This window comes from Entelurus aequoreus, linkage group LG02 (genome assembly GCF_033978785.1).
Source record: "Entelurus aequoreus isolate RoL-2023_Sb linkage group LG02, RoL_Eaeq_v1.1, whole genome shotgun sequence".
Taxonomy (NCBI): Eukaryota; Metazoa; Chordata; class Actinopteri; order Syngnathiformes; family Syngnathidae; genus Entelurus; species Entelurus aequoreus.
This window is the reverse complement of record NC_084732.1, coordinates 59,034,966-59,060,528: the sequence shown is the minus strand read 5'-3', so window position 1 is coordinate 59,060,528 and position 25,563 is coordinate 59,034,966. Positions and strand designations below refer to the sequence as shown.

The window sequence follows — 25,563 nt, the reverse complement described above, 5'->3', positions numbered from 1 at the left end:
ATAGGTAGTAAATGTGATTCGGAGTAGTGATTGGTATGCGACGCCTCACATATCCCTTAATGTTAAGCCAGGGGTTCTCAACCTTTTTGACGCCGGGAAACTTTGTTATAAGGTGTGGTGCATGACAAGGAACACAGCTGTGTCTCAGTACCGTGTATTCACGCTGCATGTAGGAAATACAACTGAGCTAAACACACGTGACGCAGGCATCTATTATAGGTGAGGGCTCTGTGGCTGCCACAGGGTGGCGCAGTATGTCAATACAATCACCCTGTAACACACTTTTCCACTACAGAGGGGCCCGGGTGCCGCTCAAACAGTAACACTGAATTATTAATCTTACTCTTGGTTAGGGCTGGGCGATATATCAAATATACTCGATATATCGAATATACTCGATATATCGCGGGTTTGTCTCCGTGCGATATAGAAAATGTCTATCGTGAGTATTCAAGTATACGTTCTCACGCAGTTGCTTTTAGCTGCGGGCATTACACTTCAGGCGTTTCTCACTCTTTCTTGTCTCTCCTTCTCACAGAGACATAAAACAAGCGCACCCTGTTACATACGTCACATACTGTCGCACGTGCAACGTCATACGCCCTCGCCGAGCAGAGAGGTAGCGGCATAGCTAACGTTAGCTGTGATGCTAGCGGAGCGGTGCGAGTGGTAATAAGAGAGAAAGAAGGTGCGAATCTGGTAACAAATTAAGGAAGAATAATTAATTCCCAAGAAAAACAGCACAGGGTCCATCGTCTGGCGGTGGTTTGGCTTCAAGCGGAAAGATGTTGAACAGACAACCGTAATATGTCAAGTATGTGGCAAAAGCGTTGCTACAAAAAGTAGCAGCACTACAAATTTGTCACCCGCTAGAGAATTAAGAGTGCTTGAAACTCTGCATGTCAACATCTCGGCCAGGTGCTACACCAACAAAATGCACTGACCCAATTCAGCCTGGCGTCTTCCGTTTCCACATCAACACCGTATGAAAAAAATAGTCAACAACAGAAGGATATAACGAGTAACCTACCACGCAGCGAAGGACATACACTATTTGATTTCCTATTATGCAGCTCATTTTTATTTGACAGTTATTGAATTATATTGTGACATCATGCTCAAAAGTGCACTTTATTGTTTTAAACTATTGTAGTGGCGTTCTGTACAAAAAGTGCACTTTAATTTAGTTTTGTTTTGATATGTCATCTAGGGTTGTCCCGATCCGATATTTGGATCGGATCGGTTGCATATTTGCCAAAAAATGCGTATCGGCAAGGCATGGGAAAATGCCGATCCAGATCCACTTAAAAAAAATCAGTGTCCGTGTTTTCCAACGCACTGATTTAAATAATACATTCCACTTTTCTGCTGCTCCCTAATTTCCGTTCCGCATTTTCCAGCACACCTTCAACACATCCACAGGTCTGTGTCCTAACGGTTAAAAGTTACCTGTAAAAATGTCAGCTGTCTCTGTGCGATATAGAAAATGACTATATCGTGATATTGGAGTATAAGTTCTCACGCAGTTGCTTTTAGCTGCTGGCATTACACGACAGGCTCTCCTCGCTGTTTTCTGTGTCTCCTTCTCACAGACAGCAAGCGCACCTTCTTACACATACGTCATACTACACATACCTATACGCCCTCCTTGAGCAGAGAGGTAGCAGCATGGCTAACGTTAGCTGTGATGCTAGCGCAGCCGTGCGAGTGGTAATACAAATGAAGGAAGAATTAATTAATTCCCCCAAAAAACAGCAGGGAGTCCATCGTCTGGCGGTGGTTTGGCTTCAAGTGGGAATATGTCGAACAGACTAGGGATGTCCCGATCCGATATTTGGATCGGATCGGCCGCCGATATTTGCCAAAAAATGCGTATCGGCAAGGCATGGGAAAATGCCGATCCAGATCCAGTTTTTAAAAAATTCCAATGCACCGATTTAAATAATACATTCCACTTTTCTGCTGCTCCCTAATTTCCGTTCCGCATTTTCCAGCACACCTCCAACTCATCCACAGGTCTGTGTCCTAACGGCCATTTGAATTAAAAGTTACCGGTAAAAATGTCAGCTGTCTCTGTGCGATATAGAAAATGAGTATACATTCTCACGCAGTTGCTTTTAGCTGCTGGCATTACACGACAGGCTCTTCCCACTCCTTCTTGTGTCTGCTTCTCACAGACAGCAAGCGCACCTTCTTACACACGTCACATACTGTCACGATATACGTCACATACGTATACACCCTCTACCAGAGCAGAGAGGTAGCAGCATGGCTAACGTTAGCTGTGATGCTAGCGTAGCCGTGTGAGCGATAATAATGAAGGAAGAATTAATTCTCAAGAAAAACAGCAGGGTTGGCGGTGGTTTGGCTTCAAGTGGGAATATGTCGAACAGACAACCGTAATTTGTCAAGTGTGGGGAAAAAACGTTGCTATAAAAAGTAGCATTACTGCTAATATGTAGCATCATTTGAAAAGTCCCCTGCTAGAGAATGAAGAGTGTTTGAAACTCCGCATGTCAACATCTCCATTCGGTGCCACACGCCCACACCATCAAAATGCCGAGGCAAACATTTCCAGATCAACACCGTATGAAAAAAATAGTGATTTTTTTTAGTTGTGATTTCCTTCTCTGCATGAAAGTTTAAAAGTAGCATATATTAATGCAGTATGAAGAAGACTGTTTTAATGTAGACACACAGAATAATCATACTGCTGTGATTATATGCATCAAGTGTTCATTCAAGGCTAAGGCAAAATATCCAGATATATATCGTGTATCGCGATATGGCCTTAAAATATCGCAATATTAAAAAAAGGCCATATCGCCCAGCCCTAGTTCAATGATGCCATTTCTGTTTGTCATGTATAATGTTGTCTATTTTGTGTTTATCCTTGAATAAACAGGTCAGTTTCTTGTTACCAACCATTGTGTATTATTCAAACTCACCTAATTCAGCTGGCTAGTTGTTATCAAGAGTACTAAAACCCTTTTCAACATGAATCTGACAACTAAGTAAGCTAAATAACTTTAAACTTTAATACATGCTCGGATAGGCCCAGTACCGGCCAGTATCGGTATCGGATCGGAAGTGCAAAAACAACATCGGTATCGGATCGGAAGTGCAAAAACCTGGATCGGGACATCCCTAATGTCATCATAGTTACATCATGCACAAAAGTGCACTAATAGCTTGCACTTTCTGTTTTGGAAATTACATGAATGTTTGTGCCACTGCTTAAAGGCCTACTGAAACCCACTACTACCGACCACGCAGTCTGATAGTTTATATATCAATGATGAAATCTTAACATTGCAACACATGCCAATACGGCCAGGTTAACTTATAAAGTGCAATTTTAAATTTCCCGCTAAACTTCCGGTTGAAAACGACTATATACTGTATATATGATGACGTATGCGCGTGACGTCAATCGTTGAAACGGAAGTATTGGTACCCCATTGAATCCAATACAAAAAAGCTCTATTTTCATCTCAAAATTCCACAGTGTTCTGGACATCTGTGTTGGTGAATCTTTTGCAATTTGTTTAATGAACAATGAAGACTGCAAAGAATAAAGTTGTAGGTGGGATCGGTGTATTAGCGGCTGGCTGTAGCAACACAACCAGGAGGACTTTGACTTGGATAGCAGACGCGCTAGCCGCCGCTAGCCGCCGCTAGCCGCCGCTAGCCGCCGCTAGCCGCCGCTAGCCGCCGACCGCATGGATGATCGGGTGAAGTCCTTCGTCCTTCCGTCGATCGCTGGAACGCAGATGAGCACGGGTGTTGATGAGCAGATGAGGGCTGGCTGGCGTAGGTGGAGCGCTAATGTTTTTATTATAGCTCTGTGAGGTACCGTTGCTAAGTTAGGTTCAATGGCGTCGTTAGCAACAGCATTGTTAAGCTTCGCCAAGCTGGGAATTGTTAACCCTGTAGTTACATGTCCATGGTTTAATAGTATTGTTGATCTTCTGTCTATCCTTTCAGTCAGGGATTTATTTATTTTGTTTCTATCTGCATATGAGCCCAATGCTATCACGTTAGCTCAGTAGCTAAAGAGCTTCGCCGATGTATTGTCGTGGAGATAAAAATCACTGTGAATGTCCATTTCGAGTTCTCGACTCTCATTTTCAAGAGGATATAGTATCCGAGGTGGTTTAAAATACAAATCCGTGATCCACAATAGAAAAAGGAGAAAGTGTGGAATCCAATGAACCCTTGTACCTAAGTTACGGTCAGAGCGAAAAAAGATACGTCCTACACTGCACTCTAGTCCTTCACTCTCACTTTCCTCATCCACGAATCTTTCATCCTCGCTCAAATGAATGGGGTAATCGTCGCTATCTCGGTCCGAATCTCTCTCGCTGCATTATAAACAATGGGAAAATGGGAGGAGTCCTTCCTCCAGTGACGTCACGCTACATCCGGTATAGGCAAGGCTTTTTTTTTATCAGCGACCAAAAGTTGCAACCTCTATCGTCGATGTTCTCTACTAAATCCTTTCAGCAAAAATATGGCAATATCGCGAAATGATCAATTTTGACACATAGAATGGATCTGCTATCCCCGTTTAAATTAAAAAAAATTCATTTCAGTAGGCCTTTAATAACTGTTTAATAAATACAGTTTTGGTAAATTGACTTAGTTGTGATTTCCCTCTCTGCATGAAAGTTTAAAATGAGCATATATTAATGCAGTATGAACAAGAATGTTTTAATGTAGACACATAGAATCATCATACTGCTGTGATTATATGCATCAAGTGTTAATTCAAGACTAAGGCAAAATATCGAGATATATATATCGTGTATCGTGACATGGCCTAAAAATTTCGAGATATTACAAACCCCGTTTCCATATGAGTTGGGAAATTGTGTTAGATGTAAATATAAACGGAATACAATGATTTGCAAATAATTTTCTACCCATATTCAGTTGAATATGCTACAAAGACAACATATTTGATGTTCAAACTGATAAACATTTTTTTTTTTTTGCAAATAATCATTAACTTTAGAATTTGATGCCAGCAACATGTGACAAAGAAGTTGGGAAAGGTGGCAATAAATACTAATAAAGTTGAGGAATGCTCATCAAACACTTATTTGGAACATCCCACAGGTGTGCAGGCTAATTGGGAACAGGTGGGTGCCATGATTGGGTATAAAAACAGCTTCCCAAAAAATGCTCAGTCTTTCACAAGAAAGGATGGGGCGAGGTACACCCCTTTGTCCACAACTATGTGAGCAAATAGTCAAATAGTTTAAGAACAACGTGTGCAATTGCAAGAAATTTAGGGATTCAACATCTACGGTCCATAATATCATCAAAAGGTTCAGAGAATCTGGAGAAATCATTCCACGTAAGCGGCATGGCCGTAAACCAACATTGAATGACCGTGACCTTCAATCCCTCAGACGGCACTGTATCAAAAACCGACATCAGTCTCTAAAGGATATCACCACATAGGCTCAGGAACACTTCAGAAAACCACTGTCACTAAATACAGTTGGTCGCTACATCTGTAAGTGCAAGTTAAAGCTCTACTATGCAAAGCGAAAGCCATTTATCAACAACATCCAGAAACGCCGCCAGCTTCTCTGGGCCCGAGATCATCTAAGATGGACTCGTGCAAAGTGGAAAAGTGTTCTGTGGTCTGATGAGTCCACATTTCAAATTGTTTTTGGAAATATTCGACATCGTGTCATCCGGACCAAAGGGGAAGCGAACCATCCAGACTGTTATCGACGCAAAGTTCAAAAGCCAGCATCTGTGATGGTATGGGGGTGCATTAGTGCCCAAGGCATGGGTAACCTACACATTTGTGAAGGCACCATTAATGCTGAAAGGTACATACAGGTTTTGGAACAACATATGCTGCCATCTAAGCGCCCTCTTTTTCATGGACGCCCCTGCTTATTTCAGCAAGACAATGCCAAGCTACATTCAGCACGTGTTACAACAGCGTGGCTTCGCAAAAAACGAGTGCGGGTACTTTCCTGGTCCGCCTGCAGTCCAGACCTGTCTCCCATTGAAAATGTGTGGCGCATTATGAAGGGTAAAATACGACAGCGGAGACCCCGGACTGTTGAACGACTGAAGCTCTACATAAAACAAGAATGGGAAAGAAGAAGCAGCTAACAATTATTTTTCTATCGATTAATCTATAGATTATTTTTTCAGATTAATCGGTTAATCTATAGATTATTTTTTCGATTAATCAATAGTTTATTTTTCCTTTTACCGATTATTTTTTTATTTAAAATGAAGATGAAAAAATAAATGTAGGCCAGTTTTTTCAAAAGGCATTTTATTTACAAAAAAAAAGAAGTATGGCCACTCAGTCAACATTGACAACAACATGACAAAATATTCTGTAACAATGTAAACATTTAAATTTTTAACATTTAACAAAATTAAAAGTAGCTTATTTGCTTTTTAATGTGCAAATATAAAAGTAAACATCCAGTGCAAATCTTAATATTCTGCAATAGTATAAGCATTTCAAAAGTAAAAGTATTGCTTATTTTGCTTTAAAATGTGCAAAAATAAAGATAAACATCCAATACAAAAAAGTGCAAAACGAAATATTCTGTAACAACAGTGTAAACATTTCAACAAAAGTGAAAGCATTGCTTATTTGCTAAAATGTGCAAAAATAAAGATAAACATCCAATACAAAAAAGTGCCGATCTAAATATTCTGGAGCACTGTAAACATTAAGTATTGCTTTTAAAATGTGCAAAATAAACATCCAGTCCAACACAGTACACAATAACCAATTCTACTCATTCCAGTGAGTGACTAACAGTTGTAATGAAGAAAGGTTAGCTTGTCTACAGGCTCTGGTTCTTTTCTTGTTTACAATATTCCCAGCAGCTGAAAATAGGCGCTCAGAAGGGGTCGATGTGGCTGGAACTGAGAGGTAATTAGCCTTCACTTCAAGCCAGGACTGCGAGTGAGCTGAGCTGCAGTTTAAGTTTCTAGAAGGTCAACGGGCTCATAGTGATGTTACTAGTAGTTGACTGGGAGGTGTTTATTATCATTTGGGGAGAGTCCGCTGCCTGATGCTCACCTGCTAAACACCTATCTGCTCGACGCTGAAGCGCTGACTACATGCGCTCTGAATACGCACTGCTGATTGGCTGGTAACGTTTTGAATACGCACTGCTGAGTGGCTGATAACGCTTTCTGTGTACCAATCAGATAGTTGTGTGGGTGGGACAATGCTGCGTGCTGAGACAGAAGCAGAAGGAGCAAAGCAGCTTGTTAAGACTTTAGCTTTAGCTTAGAAACTCGTTCGGTACACCCCCGTACCGAACCGAAAGCCCCGTACCGAAACGGTTCAATACAAAACACGTACCGTTACGCCCCTAGCAGATACAAATGACACATTCATGTTTTTGTGTAATGATAACAACGTATGCTCACGCGGACGATTGACTAGTTGATGGTTGATGGTTTTCTTTTCAAATGTTCGTTCATAGCCGTTGTGCTGCTATGATAGGCCATTTCCGCTCGACACAGTGTGCATACAACAACATTATTAGGCCGTGTATTGAAATACTCCCACACTTTTGACGACTTTTGGCGTGATTTTTTCCCCCTCGCTCGCACCATCTGCTTTGCGGTCCGCCATGACGGTAGTGTGACGTAAATATGCGACGCGCCGACGTACAAAAACGACGTCGACGTATTTACGTAACCGATGACGTTGACTACGTTGACGCGTCGTTTCAGCCTTACATCAAATATCTTGTCTTTGTAGTGCATTCAATTGAATATGGGTTGAAAAGGATTTGCAAATCATTGTATTCCGTTGATATTTACTTCTAACACAATTTCCCAACTCATATGGAAACAGGGTTTGTAATAAAAGGCCATATCGCCCAGCTCTACTCTTGGTTTTAATCGTACTTGGTAATTATAACTAACTTTAGGTGTGTCACTAGGTTTTAAGAACAAGGAGGTGCAAATGCAAAAATTGTTTGCATTTGCAAGATCTTTTCGCTGGCAAGAGGTGGTGGAGCGATTTTTATTATTGTATGATAATTTCTGACGATAATCATACGTGAATGAACTCGACTCTCTTTTTTTTTTAAGAGCAAAAACTAGAGACAGAAATCAATCACTGTCATGCTAACAACTTGCCAGGATTTGATCAAAATGGGGAGTACCTGGTTCATCAAATACATAGGCCTGTTAGCTCTTAGCTGGAGCTAATTGTTACTTGCAGCAGTTGTAAAAACGTACTTTCCTGAAAAACTTACATAAGTCCATCTTGGAGGCTAGTTCTCTTATTTGCTGCTCCTCTATGTCTGGCTTTGGCTGTGTAAAGCATGCACAGTGTAGAAGGGTAATGTAACTAGGATTTTACGAGCTTTGAATGGCTGAAATCATGGGTGTCCCAGCACCATATAAATAATATTACCGTGAGCAACACAATACACTTACAGAATAAAAAAAGCTTTCATTGAGGTAGAACTATAATGTGTTATGTTATTTAAGATCTTTGACAATCAGCGTTATTTTGTAACAGTCCACTTTTGTATTTATTGCTGAAGTTTAGTGTATTAAATAATTTTAACATCATTAAAACATAAATAGAAAAAAACATTTGTACAATTTCAACTACAACAGGGATTTAAATCCAAGACCTTCTCCTTTGCAACACAAGTACAAATGACACGCGCCATGAGAGCTACTGCAAGTCCAAGGGGGGAATCTGTTTTCATATTCTTAGCCGTGACAAAGCATGACGATGTGGCCAGAAATCCTGTACATTTGGGGTAAAAGTTTATATGAAGTAGGGCTGGGCGATATGGCAAAAAAATTATCACAATATTTTTTTTTTATATCATCCGATCTCCATTAATAACTTGTTTTTTTTTAAATTAAAGCGGATTGTCCCGTGCAGAATTATACAGAGTACCGTATCCATACTGTTTACTACTGCAGTATCTTGTAACAGACATTTCCAGCATGTTTGATGGATGTAATATGTGCTAACAGCTGACAACTGTCATTTTGTTGTGTTTACTAGAGGTGCAACAGTACAGGTAACCCACGCTACAGTCCGTACCTGGTTTTAGAGCCACGGTTTTGCTTCTTTTTCAGTATGTTTTGTGGGGGTAAAGAGAACAACTTTTTTTCCTCTTGAAGTTGTTTTGTTTTTTTGCTAGTCATCACAAACATTCTGCAGTAAACAAAGTATAATAGGTGTAGTGAATACTATGACTTTTATTTTTAGTCAGCATTAACTAATCAACACTTTCAAATGGTAAATTAATATTTGTATTCTTTAATTATTTGTATACATCAGTGCTTCTCACCAGTGCTTTGGCAAACTGCACACAGTGACCCAGATTGTGGAGTTTTTAAAACCCAAATTATGTATTTTGTATAGAATGACAATACATTAAAGTGCTGTTTGAATTTGAGGTAGTGTAAAACAATATGTGCCAACACATAAACAAGTTTAATGGATATGTCAGGGACACACAGTTTTTTTTAATCCACAAAAAAACAAAAAGAACACAAAGTGTTTTTTTAATACCGGTACACCCGTACTATTGTGCTTGTTACGCCAACTACAATTTTTTTTCAGTACATGTTACATCAGAGGAGTGGAATCTTTGCAGACACGTAAACAAAAATTCTGATGAAAAATATTTAAATATACAAATGCCTTTTCTGATTAAATTAGTGGGTTTGTTGATTCTCCCATTCTGGACCAATACGGTCACATGGACGTTCTCTGAGTGCCTGCAAGTCCGCATTCAGAGCAGGATTACTGGTTAGCTGCAACAGATAGTGAAACAAACGTCCCTGCTCCTTTTTAAGGAGCCATATGTAGTAATGTGACCAGAAATGGTATTGCAATCACTGTCAAAATTCTGTAGTCCCCTTCCACTCTCCATGGTTGCCAGATACGCAGCCGAATCCAAATCCTACTCCAAGGAACTTCAAATGGCAATCGGATAATAATGCCACATTTTACTAATGTCGATTAGCCAAAACTCTCGGCAGGGTCCTTGAGGGTGCATGGGAGTTTGCCCAACCAGTCTACATGCGCTTTGTGGACTTGGACAAGGCATTCCCTCGGGAGGTCCTGTGGGGAGTGCTCAGAGAGTATGGGGTATCGGACTGTCTGATTGTGGCTGTCCGCTCCCTGTACGATCAGTGTCAGAGCTTGGTCCGCATTGCCGGCAGTAAATCGGACACGTTTCCAGTGAGGGTTGGACTCCGCCAAGGCTGCCCTTTGTCACCAATTCTGTTCATAACTTTTATGGACAGAATTTCTAGGCGCAGTCAAGGCGTTGAGAGGATCAACACTTTCAAATGGTAAATTTTGGTGGCTGCAGGATCTTCAGCTCTCGCTGGATCGGTTCGCAGCCGAGTGTGAAGCGACTGGGATGGGAATCAGCAGCTCCAAGTCCGAGTCCATGGTTCTCGCCCGGAAAAGGGTGGAGTGCCATCTCCGGGTTGGGGAGGAGACCCTGCCCCAACTGGAGGAGTTCAAGTACCTAGGAGTCTTGTTCACGAGTGAGGGAAAAGTGGATCGTGAGATCGACAGGCGGATCGGTGCGGCGTCTTCGGTAATGCGGACGCTGCATCGATCCGTTGTGGTGAAGAAGGAGCTGAGCCGGAAGGCAAAGCTTTTAATTTACCGGTCGATCTACGTTCCCATCCTCACCTATGGTCATGAGCTTTGGGTTATGACCGAAAGGACAAGATCACGGGTACAGGCGGCCGAAATGAGTTTCCTCCGCCGGGTGGCAAGGCTCTCCCTTAGAGATAGGGTGAGAAGCTCTACCATCCGGGGGGAGCTCAAAGTAAAGCCACTGCTCCTCCACGTCGAGAGGAGCCAGATGAGGTGGTTCGGGCATCTGGTCAGGATGCCACCTAGGGCTGGGCGATATGACTAAAAAATGTGTCACGATATAAGTGTTTCATATCAGTCGATATCGATAATTATTGATAAAAAAACAAAACTATTCTAAATGAAGACCAGGAGAAAAAAGGCTGAATTTAAATACTTTTATTTTAAATATAACCTTTAACTTTTAGAACGAGGTCAGCATTATGAAAAACAGTCAGATAAATGAAAATACTGGTCGATGTGCAAATATTGACATTAAATAAATGCTTAATCCAACAAAATGTACAAAGTATTGTAATTAAGAAATTAGTAGTGTACAACTCAGGCTTTAAAGCCATATTGGTAAAAATATATGCAAATAAATAACAGTCACATTAAGTAAGCAGAAACAAACATGTCTTACAGAATATTGTAAACATCGGAATAAACTTGCGTCTGAACATCTGTGACAAAACAAAACTGTTACTCTCTTCAGTCATTTATGGAAAAATCAAACCAACTTCAGTATCTCCTTTTCCACGGATTCCCTGCACATTGTGTAAAGCTTAGGAATAGCTGTCTTGGAAAAGTGCTTTCGGCCAGGTAGAACATAACGGGGGTCGAGCACGTGTATGAGATTCTTGTACCCAGACTTCTCAACTATGCTGAGCGCTAGCATGTCCTTCGCTAATTGATACACCACTGCATCCGTTATTTCTTATAACGTTTAGAATTTTTGTTGTATGGCATTGCTGCCGAGTAATACTGTCTGCGGCAACAACAGACCACCTTCGAGACGATGGTGGTCTGTTGTTGCCGCTTCGGTGCTGTTCCACTTGCACTGGCTGATGAAGATGGTTGTGGCTGTTTGATACTGCTGTACTCCAGCGGGTGAGAGCGGCTCAGGTGCTAAAATAAGTTTGTCGTGTTCCCAGACTTGGTCGGGACGACGACCTTGCAAAGTTTGCAGACAGTATTACTCTGATTCGTATCGGATTTAAAAAAATACAAAATACTGCCAAACTGGTGACGTGACGTTTCCTTTTTTATTTACAATTTCCTCTCGTGCTGCCGCACTCATATTCCCGTTTCGTTTCACTCCTCGTCGTCAGCTAGCCGTTGTTGCTTTTTTTTTTTCCTTTCCTGTTAGCGTTTCCCAGAATGCCTTGCGGTTCAGGCTCGGCCGTGATAGGTCGAGAGGACAAAGCCCTTCCTCTGCCTGCACCCCCCAGAATGCTGTGCGGTTCCGGCTCTGCCTTTTTTCCTATTTTTTTCTAACAGAACTCAGTGAAATTATCGAACGTTCTATCGACCCCATTTTCTATTGATATTGATCACATGTCTATCGCGATATATATTGTTATTGTTTTATCGCCCAGCCCTAATGCCACTCGAACGCCTCCCTCGGGAGGTGTTTAGGGCACGTCCAAACGGTAGGAGGCCACGGGGAAGACCCAGGACACGTTGGGAAGACTATGTCTCCCGGCTGGCCTGGGAACGCCTCGGGATCCCCAGGGAGGAGCTGGACGAAGTGGCTGGGGAGAGGAGGGTCTGGGCTTCCCTGCTTAGGCTGCTTCCTCTGCGACTCGACCTCGGATAAGCGTAAGAAGATGGATGGATGGATGGATGGATTAGCCAAATGTATTTGTAAAGTTACGCAGCAATATTTTCGACAGCAGTCGGGACAGATTGTTGGCATTACCCTGCTAAAATCTCTTGTTTGACCGCATGGACTACCATGGAAATAATTATATATAATAATATATTATATATCGCATAGGACTACTTTGATAGCAAGCCAAGGCCAACAGTAAAATTACCGCCACATTTCGTTCAGCATAACTCCATGTTGCATCCAACCTGACACACTGCATTCTCTTCCATATACGCACATCACCATCTTTCAGTGCAATTCTGTGAGCCAACCCACGTTACGCATAAATCATATAGCCTACTACGATGTCAATACACAAAGTAGAAAATCATTACATGTAATGCATTATATTGTGCCAAGCAAATACCACCCCATATGTGCCCGATGCACATACAGTACCAGAAACCGCAAAAGCTGTGCTAATGTTGGAACCCATTTCCTCAGCGTATCAGCATATTGAGAACGAAATAGGCACTGACACTACCCATATCCACATAGGTTTTATATGTCGAAAGTATATTTTGCCCTGTCAGTTGGATGACACATTGACATATATTTCCCCCGTTAGCCTATATTCAACGTGTCATTGACCGGGCTAGCATGCTAAACATTCGTTGCACGAACATACTAGCTTTGTTAGACAAGATCATAGACTGTATTGGACAATATAGTTTACATACAAAATGTCCATTTTCATTTATTACGAGTAATAAGAAAACGTAAATGCCTGACTTACCTATGAAGGAGGAAATTATCAAGTTTGGTGTCAGATGAAAAAATATTCTACGCCTTCAATAGTCTCCATCTTTCTTTTGTTCCTGGCTTTGTCATAAATAAGTTGAGAATCATATCGAGGCCTTTTAGATTTACTAAGTTATGACATGTTTAGTAACTTTACCAGTGGCAGTAGCCAAAAAAAGGGGGCGGTGCGTAACTGGCAACCTGGATGTGACACACTCACAGACTTTCTAATTGGTGAAACGGTGGAGGGCGGGGCATCGAAATGAAAACAATAAGAAGATTTCTGGGCTGTAAATCTAATTTTGAAATGAGCATATTCCGGCTGAACTACTGTTATCAGTTATAGAGGTATTTGAAAATAACATGATTTATTAATGCTTTTTGACATATCAGGGCCATTTAATGATGACTTCACATGAAATTATTATATATGACTCCTTTTAAATGTTGTGTTTCAACTTCTATGCAAGTTTAGTCATATTTCTTTATATGTTCTTCTGGGCTGCACTTCCAGCGGTGTAAGGGGACGAGGCACAACGCGACTGAATATTAATTACGTCGTGTGGAGACTGACTTTCGCGACGAGATGGTCATGCACACGGACACACTTTCACACAAACACACATTCACAGACACAAACAGGATCACGGTCAATAAAGGTGGATTGTTTCATGCAGGTATTACTTGTTTGTTGTTTTTAACTTTTAAGATTTAAAAGTTTACATTCCAATTGCAATGTTATAATATACGAGAAATACAAGTTTATTGCATGTGAGGAGGATACACAAGCATTAATATTAAGTATTATCATTACATCAGATGTTAATGTGGTTTAAAAAAAGTAATGGCAATAATATCGTTTATCAGCAATAATTTTTAGGTCAATATAACGTTGCGCAAAATTTGTTTTCAGCCCAGGCCCAGCGGTGACGACTTCAAGGTATATATTTATAGTGTACATTTTCAAAAGATACTTTTGGAGATGTTGGGGTGTGGTTTCATTTCCAACATGAAAGCACCTCCACAATTGAACATTTTGCAGGGAGACTAAAAAAAACAGGTTATAAAAGTGATTGAAGCAAAATTTACACAAAAGCATAGCTACTGTTTATAACCTAGACCACAACAAAGTGTTTTAAATGTAGATTGAAATCATCATAGGTCCCCCTTTTAAGCAATCGAAATACTAATTCTAAGTATGCAACTATGCATACTTATACACAGCAGTATTGTAAAATTTCCATTCACACTTTTCTCTCCAGCAGAAGCTGCTGTGAACAAGACGATTCCTCGTGACCTTGGGAGAGTTCTTGATGTTGAGGTAAGCAGATGTCCTTTTGTGTGTGTGTGCGTGCGTGTCAATTATGGGAGAAATATAACCTCAGAGAAAAATGTAATTTAAAACATTTGTATGCACGTACAAAAACCTTTATTATATCAGTATGTGGAATTAAATTATGGAATGGATTAAGTAAATAAATTAAACAATGTAGTAATATGATACAGTTTAAGAAACTGTTCAAACTCAAAGTGTTTACAAAGTACAAAGAAGAATTAATGATAAACATTTTTAACTTATTGAAAATGAGATAATCTTATTCATCTCACTGTATGAATTTCAAATTACTTCACTATTTATTCATTTATATATTTTATTGTTTTATAATGGAATTATTTGTGGAGTAAACTGTGTACAAATTGATAGAAGGAAGTGAACAAAGGTGTTAGCAATTGCTATGAAATGGAAAATTGGTAGGATATTGAATACGATCTGCTTCTTCCTACTCCTTTTCGTTGAACAGAGAGACTGGAAATCATGATGCATCATGTTATAATTGTATGCATGTTCAAAATAAACTTAAACCATGATTATCACCTATTAAACTATTATCTCCATTATATTTTTTTCTAGCCCCAGGTTGGCTATAAAGCCAAGGCCTTCACCAAAGCATTCCTTCAGAACAGCACTGAGCACCATGCACGTCTTGATACACAAAGTGTGTTGGATCGCAAGGCATTGATCTTGAAGTATGCCAGACCTAAGAAATGCAAACTCAAGAACAGGAGAGCGAAAGGTTTAAATGCTCAGCAAAAGAGGAAAATGAAGATCTTCAATGTAAAGACTGAACACCAGAGGTTAGTTGTGGATCTCAGGCTCTCTTTACACTTGCCACGTTTGGTTTTATAAAAACACTGTGAAAGCCTCCGCTCTGCTACTGCAGATCATTTGGTCAAGTTTGAACGCCATCAGCCAAACCCTGGTGCGCACCAGGACTAGTGCAATTAAACCCTGGTACGGTGCAGTTTGGTACACTTAGGCTCGAATGAGAAAATGGGTTGGAAGGCATGGACCAGCGTTTAAATCAACAAAAGAAGCCAACGTACAGCTTTTGTGTTTGGTATATTTCAGTTTTGTCACAAAAGTTGTTCAAGCAGCTCGTGACTTTGTGCATAACTTCATGCATAAACAGTACCGGTGTATATATATTTTATGTCGGCCCGGTACTAAGCTACAAGTATGATCACAGCCTAGCTATGACAATATTTGATTGTAATAGAATATATGATACAATATAATAGCACTGCACTGTTGAACATTTGTATTCTGGGCATTTTCTCTACTGACTTCATTATTATCTTTTGCAGATATGAGCTTTTCCTGCCTCTGCATGATCTCTGGAAACAGTATATCATTGACCTTTGTGGTCGTTTAAATCAAACAAGGTAAATGACCTACAAAACCCAAAACCAGTGAAGTTGGCTCGCGCGTTGTATAATTTGTAAATAAAAACAGAATACAATGATTTGCAAATCCTTTTCAACTTATATTCAATTGAATAGACTGCAAAGACAAGATATTTAATGTTTGAACTGAGAAACTTAATTTTGTTTTGCAAATAATCATTAACTTTGAATTTAATGGCGGCAACACATTGCAAAAAAGTTGGCACAGCGGCATTTTTACCACTGTGTTACATGGCCTTTCCTTTTAACAACACTCAGTAAATGTTTGGGAACTGAGGAAACCAATTTTTGAAGCTTTTCAGGTGGAATTCTTTCCCATTCTTGCTTGATGTACAGCTTAAGTTTTTCAAGAGTCCGGGGTCTCCGTTGTAGTATTTTAGGCTTCATATTGCGCCACAAATTTTTAATGGGAGACAGGTCTCGACTACAGGCAGGCCAGTCTAGTACCTGCACTCTTTTACTATGAAGCCATGCTGTTGTAACACTTGCAGAATGAAAGTGAAAGTACCAATGATTGTCACACACACTAGGTGTGGTGAAATTTGTCCTCTGCATTTGACCCATCCCCTTGTTCACCCCCTGGGAGGTGAGTGATTCAACCCCCAATTCCAACCCTTGATGCTGAGTGCCAAGCAGGGAGGTAATGGGTCCAATTTTTATAGTCTTTGTTATGACTCGGCCGGGGTTTGAACTCACAACCTACCGATATCAGAGCGGACACTCTAAGTGGCTTGGCATTGTCTTGCTGAAATAAGCAGAGGTGTCCCTGAAAAAGACGTTCTTTGGATGGCAACTTATGTTGCGCCAAAACCTGTATGTACCTTTCAGCATCAATGGTGCCTTCATAGATTTGTAAGTTACCCATGCCTTGGGCACTAATGCACCCCCATACCATCACAGATGCTGGCTTTTGAACTTTGCGCCTATAACAGTCAGGATGGTTCTTTTCCTCTTTGGTCCGGAGGACACGACGTCCACAGTTTCCAAAACCAATTTGAAATGTGGACTCGTCAGACCACAGAACACTTTTCCACTTTGCATCAGTCCATCTTAGATGAGCTCGGGCCCAGCGAAGCCAGCGGCGTTTCTGGGTGTTGTTGATAAATGGCTTTCGCTCACATTCACACACTAGGACCAATTTTAGTGTTGCCAATCAGCTTATCTCCAGGTGCATACAGTAACTTTAAATGAAGTTAATATACAGTAGTAGTTTAATTTGACTAAAGTAGAAATGCAACCGCCCATCCATTCTTTTTCTACCGCTTGTCCCTCTCAAGGTAAACTGTATAATGATAAACGGCAGTAAAAGTCTCGACAGTTAGTATTAAAGGCCTACTGAAATGAAATGTTCTTACTTAAACAGGGATAGCAGGTCCATTCTATGTGTCATACTTGATCATTTCGCGATATTGCCGCATTATTGCTGAAAGGATTTAGTAGAGAACATCGACGATAAAGTTCGCAACTTTTGGTCGCTGATAAAAAAGCCTTGCCTGTACCGGAAGTAGCGTGACGTCACAGGTTGTGGAGCGCCTCACATCTGCACATTGTTTACAATCATTCCCACCAGCAGCGAGAGCGATTCGGACCGAGAAAGCGACGATTTTCCCATTAATTTGAGCGAGGATGAAAGATTTGTGGATGAGGAAAGTGACAGTGAAGGATTAGAGTGCAGTGCAGGACGCTAGGATGTATCTTTTTTCGCTCTGACCGTAACTTAGGTACAAGGGCTCATTGGATTCCACACTTTCTCCTTTTTCTATTGTGGATCACGGATTTGTATTTAAAACCACCTCAGATACTATGTCCTCTTGAAAATGAGAGTCGAGAACGTGAAATGGACATTCAAAGTGACTTTTATCTCCACGACAATACATCGGCGAAACACTTTAGCTTCGGAGCTAACGTGATAGCATCGTGCTTAACTGCGGATAGAAACACAAGAAACATGCCCCTGACTGAAAGGATAGACCGAAGATCAACAATACTACTATTACTTCTACTATCAGGAGACACTGAACCATAACCTGGACCTGTAACCACACAGTTAATGCTGTCCCGCCTGGCGAAGCCTAGCAATGCTGTTGCTAATGACGCCATTGAAGCTAACTTAGCTACGGGACCTCGACAGAGCTATGCTAAAAACATTAGCTCTCCACCTATGCCAGCCCTCATCTGCTCATCACCACCCGTGCTCACCTGCGTTCCAGCGATCGACGGCGCGACGGAGGACTTCACCACGATCATCGTGAGGACAGCGGCGCGGCGGCGGACGGCGTTGTGTTGCTGTAGCCAGCCGCTAATACATCGATCCCACCTACAGCTTTCTTCTTTGCTGTCTTCATTGTTCATTAAACAAATTGCAAAAGATTCACCAACACAGATGTCCAGAATACTGTGGAATTTTGCGATGAAAACAGACGACTTAAGCTGGCCACCGTGCTGTTCCAAAATGTCTGCTACAATTCGTGACGTCACGCGCAAACGTCATCATACCGAGACGTTTTCAGCCGGATATTTCCCGGAAAATTTAAAATTGCACTTTATAAGTTAACCCGGCCGTATTGGCATGTGTTGCAATGTTAAGGTTTCATCATTGATATAAAAACTATCAGACTGCGTGGTCGGTAGTAGTGGGTTTCAGTAGGCCTTTAACGTTTTAAATAAAAAATTATTGCAAAAACCGTGATTGATAACCGCACTTTGATAAACTCACGGGCTCGTTAACTGGAGAAACGAGCTAGTGCTAGATTGCTAGCTGACTTAAGTGCTAACATGAATACAAGAGACATTACTCTCGGGGGAATAACACAGTGTCTACAACAGGAAGTGATGGCGCGTGAGCAGCGTGACGTCACATACACTGGAAGTGAAGCACCCAAAACCTGTTTTTCCTTCATTTAAAAATACAAACACTAAAACCTATACAATTTAATACAGAAAAAAAAAAACTTTGTAAAGAATTTAAATCAATTTAATCTGTCCCTGGCCGCTTTCAAAACACAATAAAATAAGCAAAAACAACTAACTTCTAAATAAGAAATATTGTATGAAAAAAACAATACAATAGAATGTTCTACAAAAAACTACAGTAGTTTTATGAAGTATTATAATCATAAAAGTACAACATTTATTTTGATGAGCGAAATCGTACTTCGCTATCAAACACAGCATCGGCAGCTTCGCCTTATTTGCATGGATAAAAGGGACAGTGTGGCTCAGATGGTAGAGCGGTCACTTGACAGTTTCTGGTATGAGTCCAGTTCCTGCTATCTTAGTCCCTGCCATTGTGTCATTGGGCAAGACACATAACCCGCCCTTCTCCCAGTGCCACTCACACTGGTGTACGTGTGTGAATGAATGTGTGGTGGTGGTCAGAGATGCCAAAGGCACAAATTGGCAGCCAGTGTTAATTTTGTTGATTAAAAGTGTTCGTCTTAGTTATCATCAACAGTGTTAACTTTGACAGCAGTTTTTAATTTAGTTTTAGTCAGTCTTCTGACCAAAATCGATTTTAGTTTTAGTCATATTTTATTAATCTAAATTGATTTAGTTTTAGTCAATTAAAATCCTTAACATTATAGTAGACAAAAATTACAGTAAATGTTGTCCCCTAAAATATAAAGTATAAAGACCAACGCATCTTTGAAGTTGTCTTGAAACTACTTTTATTAAGGTTATTGCAGAGCATCTCAAAAACTAGATTCACTACAAGACCTGTTTAGTCAGGGGAAAATACAGTAGGTCGTTGACGATAATTAAGACAAATAATTTTCAATAAAATTAACACGTGTGTTACTCTTGCAGTAGTCCACAGGCTGTCCAGCAGAAGCTTTTGAAGGCAGACTTGCATGGTGCCATCATGACAGGTACAGTAAATCCTCACTTCAATTTTAATTATTATTTCTTCTGCAAATAGAAGTTATCTCAATGGACTTTACACATTGAATAGGTTGAGAATCATGCTCCTCATATGTGTAACCCCCGGGGTATTTTAATATGTGCGCAGATACCCCATTTTTATGTACCGGTATTCCATTTCCTTTATTTAACCAGGTAAAGACTCATTGAGATTAAAATCTATTTTTCAAGAGCGGCCTGACAAAGAGGGCCGCACAAACAAAGTTACAATAATAATTACAGCAAGACAATACAACAGAACAGCAGCAGTCGTATCACAACAGGTCAAAAATTATTTAAAACGATTAAGTATAGATTCAATTTAAAAGCAAGTACATTTCTCAAGAGAACTGGTTTCTCGATCTGTTAAAATGGACTTAAACTCCCCCAAAGTGATCAATTCTGGTAGCCTCAGATCTTTCTGGATGTCATTCCATGACCAGGGAGCAGCATAACTGAATGCTTTTTTTTCCAAGTTTTGTGTTGGCTCTAGGAACCAACATGTGGAGGACATCCTGTGAGTGTAGGTTGTAATGACTGCAGTCTCTACACACAAAGGAACACAGATAGGTGGGGACAAGTCCAAGAAGACATTTATATATAAAAACTATCCATCGAGAAAGATGGACAATTTGCCTTTGCATACAGAGTACGGTGGTGGACAAGATTTCCACGGCCAGTAATAAAACGTAAGGCACAGTGTCTAATTTCTTCAAGTAAGTGCCAGGTGCATTCATAAAAAGCAAGTCTCCATAATCAAATAAAGGAATAAAGGTGGATGAGATCAGATGTTTCCTAACTTTTAGGGAAAAACAAGACTTATTTCTAAAAAAGAAACCCAATTTAATTTTAAGCTTGGACACAAGCTTTTCTATGTGTGCTTTAAAAGACAATTTCTCATCAATAATAATTCCTAAGTACTTATATGTTGAGACCAACTCAAGCTCGACGCCATGAGCAGTCAATATTTTAGGGATGTTCAATGGCAGCCGTTTGCCATTTGAGAATAACATCACCTTAGATTTGTCTGCATTTAGCACTAGCCTAAGTTGGGTCAGCTGGGACTGAACAATATCAAAAGCAGACTGCAAGAGTTCAAGGGTTTGCACTGCAGAGGGGGATGAACAATATAAGACCGCATCATCTGCTTGGAAATGGAACGCAGCATCTGATATTTTATCACAAAGATTGTTCACGTAAATGGATTGTTCTCATTTACGTGAACAGTCTTTGTGATAAAATATCAGATGGTCCTAATATTGAACCTTGTGGTACGCCCTTCAACACAGGGAGGAAAGATAAAAGACCCAGCAAACTGGACACATTGTGTTCTATCAGAAAGGTAATTAGAAAACCAGTTAACAGCATGCCCAGATACGCCAATCCTGTGCAATCTATCTGCTAAAAATCGTGTGGTTTACCATGTCAAACGCCTTAAACCGGTCAATAAATAGAGCTGCACAATATTTTTTGCAGTCCAATGCTCCAGTATGCTGCAGTATACAGTACATTGTTGTCTAAATACAAAGCACTGTAGTTATACAGCAATACTATCCACCTAGTACAGACCTGGGCATTCTGCGGCCCGCGGGCCACATCCGGCCCTTTGTGCGTCCCTGTCCGGCCCGCGTGAGGCCAATCATAAATTACAAAATAAATTTTAAAAAGTATCTATGTCGAGTGTGCAATACAACGGTGCTGCTTTTGTTTTGAAAAGCGTTATTTGTATTACTTCCGTGTGGACGTGCGTGATTGTGAGTGAATGTGAACAGCTGCAATCACAAATTACAAATTAAAGTTGAAAAAACATCTATGTCGTGCGCGCAATACAACTGTGCTGCTTTTATTTTGAAAAGTGTTATTTATGGGCGTATGTCCGTGTGTAACCTGTGAGTGAAGGTGCACAGCGACAAGTGATGCACGGTTTACACCCGAGACGCTAAAAAGAGAAAAGTTGATGACGAATGCCGTGTTTTCAACAAGACATGGACTGCCAAGCAACGTTCCCTCTAAGGTGCGCGCCTGCGCAATTGCGCACTGCTCAAGCGTCTTCTGCGCACAGCAAATATATGCCGCGCACCAAATCAAACCCATCTGAATTCTAAACAAAATAAACACATTTATTCTGTGTAATTTTGCAATGCAACTCTGAGTAACAGTGACAACAAGCGGCCCTAACGGTGTTCGTCAACACCGTTCAATTGAACACCGTTCAATTATTGTAACGTCTATTGAGATGCTTCGAGGCCAGGAATTATATCGATCACTTTATTGAGCAAAACTGTTTATATTCGGCCATAACCACACCAAAAACATGAGTAAAACACTTCTATCTCGAAAAACTAGTCATTTTCTGCCGTACAAACCAGGCCAAAACCATCTTGTCATCTGTCACCAACATGCATACCACTAAACCACCGGTGCGTTTATGGCCACACAAAAAGTCGGACAACTCAAACACCACACAAAGTTACACTATGACTCCTCAGTCATACGTGTGCTTATTTTACTGTCATTTATTATTAATGTTAATTTATTTATATTAATCATGGAATGCTGTTACTAGAGAAAGTTACAGGAATGCACACTTCATCCTATGCTTACATTTCATTGTGCAACATGAGGATGTTTAAGGGGAACTAAATGTGATCTCTGAAAGGGGTACAAATTATTTCCAAAGCAGTGCTTTTGGTATAAAGTTAAGTTAGGTTAAATGAAAGTATTATTATTAATTATTATTATTATTATTATTATTATTATTATTTATCTTACGGTGTATATATCAAAAATAATATTGAGCAAAATTTAATTGAATTATTGTCGATGTGGCCCTCCAGCAGTGCTCGGGTTGCTCATGCGGCCCCCAGTAAAAATTAATTGCCCACCCCTGACCTAGTATTTACTTTTAGTAAAATCATAGCTAAATATAAAGTATATACAGCCAGTGAAAGTATTGCAATTTTTAGGCTGTACACACAGTAATAGTCTTGCAATATAGAAGTGTTAAGGGTCCTGTTAATATGCCTTTAAAATTGGTGATATCACTAGAGAGTATTAACGACTGTCAGTAAAGCACACCTGGCGAGAGAAAGAGGGCGATAAATATATGCATATATATTTTTATATATATGCACAGTACAGGCCAAAAGTTTGGACACACCTTCTCATTCAATGTGTTTTCTTTATTTTCATGACTATTTACATTGTATATTGTCATTGTAGGCATCAAAACTATGAATGAACACATGTGGAGTTATGTACCGTAATTTCCGGACTATAAGCCGCTACTTTTTCCCCTCGTTCTGGTCCCTGCGGCTTATACAAGGGTGCGGCTTATTTACGGCCTGTTCTTCTCCGACACCGACGAAGAGGATTGCGGTGGTTTTAGTACGCAGGAGGAAGACGATGACACAATGATTAAAGACTGACTTTTCATATACCGGTAGGCTGGTTATTTTGGTAACGTACATGCGAGCACTTTGTATTACTTTGCACCGTTGTATTATTTGTATTCTGCACGAATGCTGTTCGCCATGTCAAAGATGTGAAAGTTTGATTGAATGATTGAAAGATTTATAGTTAATAAATGGGACGCTTTGCGTTCCCAAACAGTCATCTCTGTCCCGACAATCCCCTCCGTGGTAGCAGGAACCCCTATATACTACGGTAATTACACATCAAAACCCTGCGGCTTATAGTCGGGTGCGGCTTATATATGGAGCAATCTGTATTTTCCCCTAAATTTAGCTGGTGCGGCTTATAGTCAGGTGCGGCTTATAGTCTGGAAATTACGGTACTTAACAAAAAAAGGTGAAATAACTGAAAACATGTTTTATATTCTAGTTTCTTCAAAATAGCCACCCTTTGCTCTGAATACTTTTTTTGCACACTCTTGGAATTCTCTCGATGTGCTTCAAGAAGTAGTCACCTGAAATTGTTTTGACTTCACAGGTGTACTTGAATAAACATATTGCCTTTATTACTGATGTTAACAAACTTGAAGCGATGCCACAAATAGGATTCTAACCCATTTAAGACAGTTACTTTAATGCCATTAAATCAATAAATTATTTGGTGGTCAGTTGTACCTAAGGATGCCTAACTTCTTTTCAAGACCTTTATCAACACTGCACTGCAATCACACCTAACTTTAAATACTGTACAGTGGTACCTCACTTTTAGTTTGTGATTCGTTCCAAAAGGACGGCCAAAAACCAAATTAAATCGAAAAGGGATAGGATTAAATAAACTCTGCTTCTACCGACTCTTTTACGGACATGTTGTAATGGGAACATTTAAATATATGATGAACCATTTTGTAACTGTATGCATGTTCAAAAAAACAAAACCATAAACAGGCAACATGAATCACGAACATGCAAGACAAATATAAAAATCCAAACAAGGAGTCTAGTGCAGCCTATTGCTCTTTGAGTGAAGCAATAGACTGTCGTTAGCTAAGACTTGCGCTAAGGAAATAAGAATTGATTAATAACAGAATTTGTGATTCCTGGCTTAAGTAATACTGGTATTTTATTCCAGTGGAAATTGTTGGATTCCCAGCCAGGACATATAAGATAAATATTACACTAAATCATAATGCAATCTTGAAAAACTAAGGTAAAATTATTTATTTCTGTTGATTTTATTTCATACAAAAAATAGATAATTGAACAATTTGTTTCCCATTCATATTACTCCAAAACATGCGAGTAACCCCTGACTGCAGCCTGCAGATCGAGGAGGGGCTTAAATTTTCCCTAAATGTGGGCTGGTCTAAGCGTTTAAAGGCCTACTGAAACCCACTACTACCGACCACGCAGTCTGATAGTTTATATATCAATGGTGAAATCTTAACATTGCAACACATGCCAATACGGCCGGTGTTGTGCCTGAAAACGCACCCCTGCCATAGAATGCACCCCCTGACGCGGGAGCGCGCTTACGTCACTCGCTTACGTCACTCGTCTCGAAAAGTATATCTAAACTCGGCTGTAATAACCGAAGTGGCTGATATAGCCTCTTTTAAATCGCCTCTTTTGGCATAAAAAAAGTACATAAAGTGAAATAATCCACGTATTCTTTACTTGTGGACGGATTATAAATTGTGAGCCTTTGATGATTTCGCCGTCATTCAAGTGGCTGAACTCGCCTCTTTCGGCATAAAAAAGTACATAAAGTGAAATAATCCACGTATTCTTTACTTGTGGATGGATTAAAAATTGTGAGCCTTTAATGATTTCGCCGTCATTAGATCAGATAAGGCGAAAACAATAACCAATTAATATTGGAATATTTGTTGTCTCGAAAATGTAGTATTAATTGTCTACCTTGACAGCTTACTGTAAAGAATATATACACCAAAGTAAACCTCACTATGTACTTTTTTAGAGACATCAAGGAGAACGAATGTTTGCTGCTTCGTTCGACGTGTTGTCGTGATCCAATACTCGTATTTTAAAAAATATGAAATTTTCTTTAACTTTAAGAAGCTCATGGGTGGATGGATGAATAAATAAATGAATGCAACTGATATCTACGATTGATTTGGTTTTAAGAAGTTTCAAATTGAACATTCACAAATAACGTTAAGTACCCGAAGTACCAGAGGTGGAGTTATGATGGGGGTGCATTTTCCACAGCTGCCGTAAAATGCACCCCC

General features: G+C 40.1%; 1 protein-coding gene across 5 annotated transcripts in view; it reads left to right on the top strand.

The window, feature by feature from the left end:
- Positions 1 to 25,563, top strand: part of LOC133636270 (ribonuclease P protein subunit p29-like) — a 44,809-nt gene that overhangs the window by 358 nt on the left and 18,888 nt on the right. For 4 of the 5 annotated variants that reach the window (XR_009822208.1, XM_062030139.1, XM_062030115.1 and 1 more), the window contains exons 2-5: positions 14,519 to 14,577; positions 15,169 to 15,392; positions 15,903 to 15,980; positions 19,809 to 19,870. Coding sequence is in view for 4 of the 5 variants with exons in the window: in XM_062030139.1 (XP_061886123.1) it covers positions 14,519 to 14,577; positions 15,169 to 15,392; positions 15,903 to 15,980; positions 19,809 to 19,870 (423 nt within the window). In the remaining variant the exon portion in view is untranslated. The remainder of the gene's footprint in view (positions 1 to 14,518; positions 14,578 to 15,168; positions 15,393 to 15,902; positions 15,981 to 19,808; positions 19,871 to 25,563) is intronic. The other variant, XM_062030123.1, reaches the window with a different exon arrangement.